The sequence below is a fragment of the Montipora capricornis genome, chromosome 6, assembly GCF_036669925.1.
Source record: "Montipora capricornis isolate CH-2021 chromosome 6, ASM3666992v2, whole genome shotgun sequence".
Taxonomy (NCBI): domain Eukaryota; kingdom Metazoa; phylum Cnidaria; class Anthozoa; order Scleractinia; family Acroporidae; genus Montipora; species Montipora capricornis.
Genome location: NC_090888.1, coordinates 26,372,144 through 26,382,143, shown reverse-complemented (window position 1 = coordinate 26,382,143; position 10,000 = coordinate 26,372,144). Strand labels below are relative to the sequence as shown.

Genomic DNA, 10,000 nt, shown 5'->3' with positions numbered 1-10,000 from the left:
CAGTTGTAATGACGTAATGAAGTTTTAAATATGCGTGGCATGGAGAACGAGAATTTAAAATAGCTTTGTGAAACTAAAAATAGATTTTTAAAAACTATGATGGGGCATGAGGATCCGTTCTCCTACCTCGTCTTCTCTTGACTAGAATACATACCAAGCAAAGGCAAGTGGCGTGCATAGGCTGACCATCCTGGCCTCATTATTCTCCAGCGATCGAGCCAAACCAAAGTCGCTGATCTTCACCTGGTTATCAAATCAAACATACATGGTCAGTTTTCAAATTTAATTAAAATTAAGCATAGTCATTCCTTAACCTTGCTTTGGATACTACGTGCTTTAATACTCATTGTCATAGTTTAAAAACATACTTTACTTTTGTGGCATTCTGGACTCAAGATCCGGGATGCACAGATGCAGGAGAAGCAGCTAACTAGGAAACGCTTCTTGCCTTGACAGACACAACGTATTGTGGATAAAAAAGCTAAATAACACTGATTTGAGAATGTGTTTTGGATACCAGCAAAAAGCCTATTGGTTGGTCCTGTTTCTGATCAACTTCAAAATCATGATGAGCAAAAACTGACCATTACTTGTCGAAGGACAAAAACCGAACGACTAATGGTAATATTGACCATTTTTGGGTGAAGTTGAACACGATATGAAGCCCTTAATCTTAACTCTGGGCTGGCAAGTGAAAGTGGATTACATCAACCACACGATCCCGTGAAATTGTTTCGTCGTTTCTCCTGTGCAATTTTTGAGGCACAATCAACCACACGATCCAGCGAAATTGTTTCGTCGTTTCTCCTGTGCAATGTTTGAGGATAAAATAACTTAAGAATCTGAGTCCGAGAAGCGAACAGTGAAAGTCTGCGACCATTATGACGTCGAGTTACTGGGTGTACCCATCTCCTTTCCACGTAATAGGTCATTTCCGAGTCCATGTCCGCCTCATCTTCAAAACGAGTCTAAGTGCGAAGTTTTTCTTATGAAAATTAGTTTTCATTCATATTTTTAAGTAGATCTAAATACCATCACAAAAACTTCGCACTTAGACTCGCTTTGAACAGGAGGCAGACATCAACTCGGAAATCGCCTAATTGACAAGATGAACTTAATTATTCCTGGTACTTTAATCTCTCTATGTGTTTGGCGCTTACATTTATTGCATTGTGGATTGGAGGAAATAAAATAAAATAAATACGTTCTGTTCACAGTGCAAATGCGCTACGCAAGTTACGTTAAAACTGTCGTATTCGCTTGCAATTCATGAATTTATGAGTGGAATCTTAACGTTTCGTTTATGAGAGGAAAAGAGAAAAAGGGACTTACCAGGTCTTGTTTGAATAAAAGGATATTCCTTGTGGATAAATCCCGATGGATCAAGTTCTGACTCGCCAAGTAATGCATGCCATGTGCCACCTGAGATGCGAACTTACACAGTGTTGACACAAGGGATACCCCTTTGTTTTTTAAGTTCTGTTCCAATGAACCCAGAGGGGCAAATTCTGTAACCTGCAAATAAGTAGTATCTTAAGTGAATTTGTGATTGATGAATTCTTGTGCGGGTCCAAGATGTTTTAGGATCTAAGGCAACTCTTTCTGGACTATGGTAAGCCGTTTAACGGCTCTAGTTGCACATTCGTAAATGATTTTCCCAATTTACCGTCAATACGCATGTTCATGTTGCATCAGGTTTTGACACGATGAGGCCCAATCACCGTTTTATAAAATACGTTACTCTCCTTGCCACTTCTGTCATTTGCATCCACGCACGACAACAAATTTGTCATGTCTATCTATTCTATGCAGATGGTCCTTGGTTTGCCTCTGGCCAGCTGGGATTCTTATCAGTTGTTATTGTTGTTCTGTCCTGCCGTTTCGCGTTGATTGTGTCTCATTGGCCTTGAAAAGCCCCTATGGGTAGTGATCAGTCAGTTCAGGACGGTACCATCTATTGTTATTGCGCATACGTTCTGCATATCTCGAGATACTCGGGTTTTCTATCGCCGATGCATACTAATACAGGGATATTTTTGCGCAGTTTAAAACTATCCGGAGAAAGTTGATCTTTGTAAGTACTCTTGCATGGTATCCAAAAAGAAAATTGGGGGCAACCATGCATTTTCGAGAGATAATAAAGCTTCAATTTGAGAAAGAATGCCGTACATTGCCTTGTATGTTAAAGCTTTTTACAAATATTATTCATGAATTATCTTTGAACATACATTTCCTGCATAATCATAAACCGGTCCAAAAATACCTTTGAATTAGTAGGCACCGTCCTTAAGTATGTATTGTATTGTATTGTCTTATTGTGCATTATTATGTACATCGCATCCCTTCACGACAAGAACCTTGTTGAAGCACTCACTAAATTATGCAGCACTAGGAGTTCTACGGGGGAAGGGGAGGGGGGAGATTCAACACTGGTTTAGCAGGACGTGAGATGCGTTAGGAATTTTCTTGGCAGTATGAGGGATGATAATATGACAAATGACGGAGAATAATATTGATGGTAAATTGATCCTCCGGGTGATGTAAGTCCTGCGAAGGACCGGTGTGTGCCAATTTCAGCCTCTGATTTAAAATCTCATTATCAGACCACTGAGTGTAAAGGTTACTGCTAAGCTTCTTAAAAAGCCGTTAACAAACAACATTCTTGTATAGGACTACAGTCACCCGGAAGATCACTGAATTCCGTCAAGGTATGTCGTCTCCGGACTCAAACCATTTTGAATGTGACGGAAACTATTGCACGTTATAAATGCAATGTGGGAAGCTTAGGAGAAGAAAATTTAATAAAACAACATAAATAGCTCTCTACATACCAGCATTAACGGACTCGTGTTGTCACTTTCAGGAGGATACGATATTCCATAAAACTTGACGATATTAGTGTGAGAGAGCTTTTGCATGGTTAACGCTTCGCGAAGGATGTTACTCAGCCACTTCTCATCAGCAGTGTTCTTGAGGGATTTGACGGCAACTTCCTTTAGTTCCTAACAACGAAGTCCCAGAAAATTAACAAACACTAGAAGCCAATAGCCAAGACAGGTCGGTCTCAATTTAGAACACGGGTCCCGCCGAATTATGGCCAATCAGAATGGGCCTGATGAATACATCGCCTCTAATTGATCTGCAACAAACCCGCACGAGGGATTGCTAGTGCTTGATGCAAAATGATGGATCGTGCCGATATCGATGTCCACCCACTTGAAAATTCCTTTTCTTTGTTTCACTTCCATTTCAAGTTTTCTAAGAACATTCAAGTATATTTCCTATCAGGTTTATTTTAAACGCATGTTTAATCGTTGATTTTGAATGATTTGATTTGATTTAGCGAACTACGTTACACATGATTGGAAGTCTGCTCGTCCGACATACAAATGCATGTAAGGGCCATAATACGTCGAGACCGTATTTTTGATCACTTTCTTGAAGTAATACCTTCATTAATTAATTTTTGGTTAATTTGTAATTTGCGTAGTGCATTTTCTTCATGAAAAACATTAAGAGAAAATGTGCTTCACAACAATTAAACCTGGAATATTCCAAATCAAAAAGAATCATCCTTCAGGATCCTATTTGTTGTTGTCAAATAAGGATCATTGAAAAGATTTGGGATCTTTGTTTGTTTGTCTGTTTGTTTACATGAGAATATAAACGAGGGTAATCTCGATATAAACTGTAATGACAAAGACCAAAATGATTTCTAAGCTTACAGTTTTAGCTTCTCCACGAGATATTGTCCACTCTCCATGCCGAACAACACCGTACTGCCCATCACCAATTAAATCGACAATTTTCAGATCTTCCGGGGCAATGAGAAAGGCTTGCCTCTCGACGCATCGATGATCACGGTCTCTTCTCGAGGACTATTTTTTAAAAAGAAAATTATAATCGTTTCAATTAAAGTGCTACTATTATCAAATCAAATCACTTACTCTTTTTCTTCACATTTTGAAAGTGTGTTTGCTTAACACATGACTGGCAACATTTTGAGCTTTTAAGTTTTGGATTTCACGGTTCCTCCATTTCTCAAGTTCAAAACTGGCCGAATAGACCGCAGAGGGTTGGATCTAAAAAAAAGTGACGTCATGTACTCACTAGCTTAAAGAAACTTAAAATAAAATAAAATGCAACTTATCATATACGCAAAAAACAGTTCCAGCAAACGAGGAAACAACGTTGCGGAAACACGTTTGTGGAACCAAATGAGTGTTTCCCAGTTTGCGACCCCTGGAAACATTTGTTGTGGAAGAAAAATTTGCTTAGCGGGAACTAAAATGTTTCTGAATTTTGCTTCCTCAGCAAATGTTACCTCGTTTGCGCGCCGAGGAAATATTTCGGGAATCAATGTTTTCGCAACAATGTTTTGCTACCCGGAAAGCAAATTTTTCTTCCGCAACAATTTTTTCCTGGGACCGCAAACGAGAAAACATTTGCTTCCGCAACATTGTTTCCTTGTTAACTTTGCGGGCGCCTTTAAAGTAGTAAGTATTTGACGCCATTTTCTGATCGATCCAGTTCTCTCAAGATTTTAAAGTTAGTATTGGTGGAGCAGTAAATAGGAAAATTTCAGTTAAGGCAAACAAGTGTCTTCTTTTTTTTTTTATCTCGGCTAAAAAATTGGGTCACTTGCTGTTTGGTAAACATAGTTTTGAAATCCAAGGAAAATGACAAATTGATTTTTTGGTCCTAGTAGCCCTTTAAATATGATGGTGCTGTATAGTACAGTATTTTTGCTTCGTTTTTTTTCCAACAGATACCACTATTTCACCCGTCGCAAAAAGTTATTTCAGTTTTTTGCGACTTGCTGAGAATTCTCCGTCAAACGGAACAATCCGAAAAAAGTCGAACATTTCGGTTTTGTAACGCAATTCAGTTTTCCCTGCAGCATTTATTTCAAAAGACTGTAGTTTTATACTTGCAAGAGCAGTTGCGATAACCAGTTACCCTAGAGAAAATATAAAAGAATATTTATAACAACTGATGCTTTGAGTCTGAAAAAGGTGCATGAATTCTAGAATAAGAAGGATGAGCTGTATCGGGTGATAAAGGTGATATTTTTCAAGATCGCGCCGTGCATACGGAATCCGCTCCCGCAATGTGCGCGGCAGTCAAATTTTGCTATCCTGTCAATCATTTGCCCTTCCACCGGAAACGGTACATTTGTTTGCGTGAACGACGTTGTTGTCGATCTACATTGTCGAAAGGACACCAACAAAGTATTTTTTCCCGAAGTTAACGCAAATAAATAAATTATCACTAACCTGAATTCTCATTAATATTGGTCTAGTTAAATTTCACTAGCTCTCGCTGCATGCAAGGTGGGACATCGCAGTTTGATTTCTCAAATTAGTTAAGTAGTCAAAACAAGAATTAAATAAATCTTACTTGACACTGAATTTTTCAATACCAACGGGGGTCGGAAATATTCAATACCTTTATATTAAGTGTGCCCAGCAGTATTCAACCGATTCAAAAATGATGATGATGATTATTATTATTATTATTATTATTATTATTATTATTATTATTATTATTATTATTATTATTATTATTATTATTATTATTATCATCATCATCATCGCAGTACAAACGTCTGGATGCCCAGAGTAAATTATAAAAGCTTTGGCTGGGCGGCAAACCGTAACCAGCCGCAGTATCGACTAAAATTTGTAGTAACAATTACACAATGATTTGCCCCCCGCGTTGGGCCATTCTTCCATGAAGAAAGCCAAGCAAAGCACTCCTCCAATTCAACGTTCTCGTCGTCCCATCTGTTCTTGATAAGCTTTCCTTGCCATCTGTCCTCAGAGTCCGATGATTGTATCTCGTGCAGGCGGTGGGTAGAATGCCTGCTTTATCTTCTTAGCTTCGACTTCTTTACCATCGGCGAGGGGATACACTTGTACTGTGCTAGGAACAATTTATCATCCGCCAAACAACAACGACCCTGCAATTTTAGATTATTTGTGGCAGAGTTTGTCGTCCATTGAATCGCGTTTTCCCAACTGTGGCTTGCTTATTGTTGGAGATTTCAATCGGCTAAACACCAAGCGCCTTCAAAATAGTTTTGGTCTCAAACAGATTGTTAATTTCTCCACGCGAGGCGATAGATCGCTTGACCTTGACCCCTTTCAACGTCCTCCTCACGGTCTATCAGATCACATGTCTGTAGAGGTACAGCCAAAGGATAGATCTCAGTTGTCCGACTCGCGATTAAAAATCAAAACAAGGGACTTGAAACCCAGCAATCGCTTGGCTATGCGCACTTACCTCCACGAGGTTGGCGCGCACTCCCTCGTTGGCAACGCACAAGGCAGCGCGGAGAAAGTGACAACGTTTCAGTCTATAATCCAATATGGTCTGGAGAGTGTCCTGCCCCTGCGATCTAAAACGATCCACTCTAGAGATCCGCCCTGGGTTAATTCAGTCTTGAATCAATCAACCAATGTTTCGATTCCTGCGGAACCGAGTGAACCGTGAGCGTAAGATCTGCAGGCAGCGGTACTACGACTCCAAAGTTACGACAGCTTAAGGAGTGCAAACCGTCTGCTTGGTGGAAAGAAGTTAAGGAACTGAGCGGCATGTCATCAGCCGTTAGGGACTCGGACGAGCTAATGAGATCATTACAGCACATATGTGAGGAGTCTGTCAGTGCCTCGGATTTGGCCAATCTGATCAATGATACTTTTCTCTCGCCAATGCAAGACTTTACACCGCTATCTACTGAAACTTTCCAGCAGCCGCAAGACCATTCCACCACGCAACCATTTGCCGTTACTGAGAATGCTGTTTACCTCCAGCTAGCATCGATCGATCCTAGGAAAGCGTCCGGACCTGACGGTATTCCTGTATGGTTGCTAAAGGATAATGCGGATCTCCTCTCCGATACGGTAACAGCTATTATTAACAGCTCTTTTGCTGAAAGACGCTTACCACCTTCTTGGAAATCTGCTGATACAGTGCCGATCCCAAAGCAGAAACCAATCAAGGGCGTAAATAAACACCTGCGTCCCATCTCGTTAACGCCCGTTCTCTCTAAGGTGGCGGCGGAGGAGTTTGTTGTTGTGGAGCATTTGCGACCATCAATTCTCAAGAAAGTCGGAGATTTAGGGCCATCCTCAACAACGCATGCGACCACGCGCTTCTCGCTAGGAAGCTGCTGGCCCTGGACATGCCGGTTGGCGTATTGTTTTGGATCATCGATTTGCTTACTGACCGCACGCAGAGAGTCAAGTTGGGAGGAGATTGCTGGTCTGAATGGAGGAATGTACCGCCAGAGGTGCCAAAGGGAACCAAGCTCGGGCCGTGGCTGTCTATTCTCATGATTGCTGACATCAACAAGAGTAACACCGAACTGTGGAAATACGTGGACGACACAACTATTGCAGAGTGTGTTGACAAGAAGGAAGATAACCGTATCCAATCTGATGTGTAGGAACTGATCGCTAAGTCTAACCAAAACAAGTTCCAGCTAAACGAGTCGAATTGTGAGGAACTACGGATTTCGTTCGCTAAATCAGCCGCGCACTTTGCTCCCATTGTTATTAACGGGAGAGCAATAGAGATAGTGTCCACTGTTAAGTTATTAGGTCTAAATATATCATCCGACCTCCGGTGGAACTGTCATGTTGCTCAAATAAGTAAAAAAGTAGCGAGTCGGTTACATTTTCTTACACAACTGAAGAGAACGAATATTCCCACCAAAGATCTGCTACTCTTTTACTTGACCTGTATCCGCCCAGTAATGGAATACGCATGCCCAGTGTTTCACAACGCGCTTCCCGCATACCTATCCGCTGAGTTAGAACAGCTACAGAAGCGCGCCATGCGAATTATTTTTCCGTTTGTTCCATATAGCGACGTATTACATCAAGCCCACTTGGAGACGCCTTCTCGAAGCAGGCAGTCTATCACAACTAAGCTTTTTGATTCCATCACTTGTAACTCAGACCATAAATTGCATTAGCTCTTGCCATCTATATATCTATCCATCTATCAGTTGGGTTAGGGAAGTTTAACCACAACTGTAGATCCAGCTCCTCTGCGTACTTCTTAGCATCTTTAATGATGGAGTGGCGTCCATTCTGTATGGTAGCTCTTCAAACGATCTTACTGCTGCCATCATAGCGTCAGCTCTGCAATAAAGCTTTACTGCTGCTTTGATCTTAGTGTTCTTTTATTCATTCTCCAGGGACTTGAAACCTCTTCCACCGAGCTTCCTGGACATGTAGAGTATCGCTGCCGATCCCTTAGGTTGATTTCCTCCATTCTCCACGATGATCTTTCTTCCCTCTCGGTCAAGCTGTTGGGTGTTTGCTATCGGCCAAGTTTGTGTCCACATCAAGTATGTAAGTACTGGTAAAGCGCACTGATTGGACGCCATTACCTTTGCATGATCCGACAATGGGCTGGACCAGATACACGAATGTCTTTGCTTCGGCTTCCAGTACTTGCTTATCCTCTTGTTTGGTGTTTTCGAAGACGCCTAAGAAGTTGGAAAAGGTATCTGACACATCATCTAGAACGCTTTGGGGGCCTTTTCTTGTTTCATTGCAATTATGATGTTACCATCCTTCCATTGAATATTTCTCTATTCTATCTAGAACTAAGGCAGTGATGGTCAGGATTTAGGGATACGTTCTCTTCAGAAAAAGACTGGCGTTATATTCTTTGGAACAATCAAATAGTCATTAATAATAAAACAGTTTATTATAAAAGCTATTTCGAAGCTGGTGTAGTTCATAACAGTGTTCTATCCTTTGATTTAAATAACAAAGATTCCTTTTCCCTAGTTTCTAACAGGATTTCTATACCTAATTTTCTAGTTTGGGCAGGTCGTCGACATTCCTTCCATTTTAAAAAATAGTACTTATAAATCAACAACAGGTGTCTGAACTTTCTCTAAAAATTGACGAAATATATTTGATGTGATAAAGAACAAATCTAAAGATTATTATACTTTACTTGTAAGCAGAAAGGCTCTTTTTCCAACTATTGTAAACAAGCTGCAAAATGAATTTCATTTTACACTCGAGGACGTTAAACAAAGTTTTACGATACCGCATAGTGTTGCTCTTGCATGAAGCATATGTTAAGGCATTTCAATACAAAATTCCTAGTTCCATTCCTTACACTAATGCTAAACTTTACAAAATTGGCTTTAAAATGAATGAATCATGCTCATTTTGTTCATCTGAACCAGAAACGCTATATCTCCTCCTATATCTCTGCCCTTACTTGATAGATTTCTGGCGTGCCTTCGAAGTATTCTGGCACCAACTTTTAAAGGAAAACATTCGATTTTCGTTACAAGATGTTTTAGTTGAAATGATACCAAAAAACTCCCTTTCTGCTAAACCGCATTAAACTATCTAATTGTGATTGGGAAATTGTACTTGTGGGATTGTAGAAGAAGTCAAATTCTTTCAAATATATATGGATTTAAAACGAAAATTGCTGTAAAATGTGAAACGGAAAAATATAAGTCTGAATAGTAAAAAAACAAAGGATTTCTTTGAAGTTAAACTGGATAGTGTCGCCTCTCGTAAAAACTTAATTATTTAAAGTTTTACTATATGTGACGTATGTAACACTTATCAATATGTTATTTAAGTTATATTTTGTTAACATTTAGTTCTAGTTTGTCGTAATGATATCAGTTGTAGTGGAATTATTAGTGTTAATTACTTGTATTATAACATTAGTATTAGTAATATTAGTTGTAATATTATAATTATGTAGGTGGGTAACTAATTTGCTGTATTAATATCAATTTGTTTTTTTAATATTAAAAAAAAAAGACGCCTAGGAAGTTATAGGTGTTATTTTGGTCCAGGCTCTTGATAGGTTTAAGATCAGCTATCTTCATATCTCCACTTCCTTGCCCGACTTGTCCCCTCTTCACGTGTATCACCTTACACCTCTTCTCATTCCACTTCAAACTGGTGCTTTCCATTCCATTCTCGTTTCAGTTTGTTCTCAGAAG

The 10,000-nt window shown here is 39.7% G+C and overlaps 1 protein-coding gene across 1 annotated transcript in view; it reads right to left on the bottom strand.

The window, feature by feature from the left end:
* LOC138051871 (ack-related non-receptor tyrosine kinase-like) overlaps positions 1-10,000 on the bottom strand; it is a 30,528-nt gene that overhangs the window by 16,289 nt on the left and 4,239 nt on the right. Inside the window, exons 2-5 of the mRNA XM_068898162.1 lie at positions 3,726-3,878; positions 2,832-3,002; positions 1,333-1,515; positions 155-243 (exon numbers count right to left, since the gene is read on the bottom strand). Coding sequence (XP_068754263.1) covers positions 155-243; positions 1,333-1,515; positions 2,832-3,002; positions 3,726-3,878 — 596 coding nt within the window. The remainder of the gene's footprint in view (positions 1-154; positions 244-1,332; positions 1,516-2,831; positions 3,003-3,725; positions 3,879-10,000) is intronic.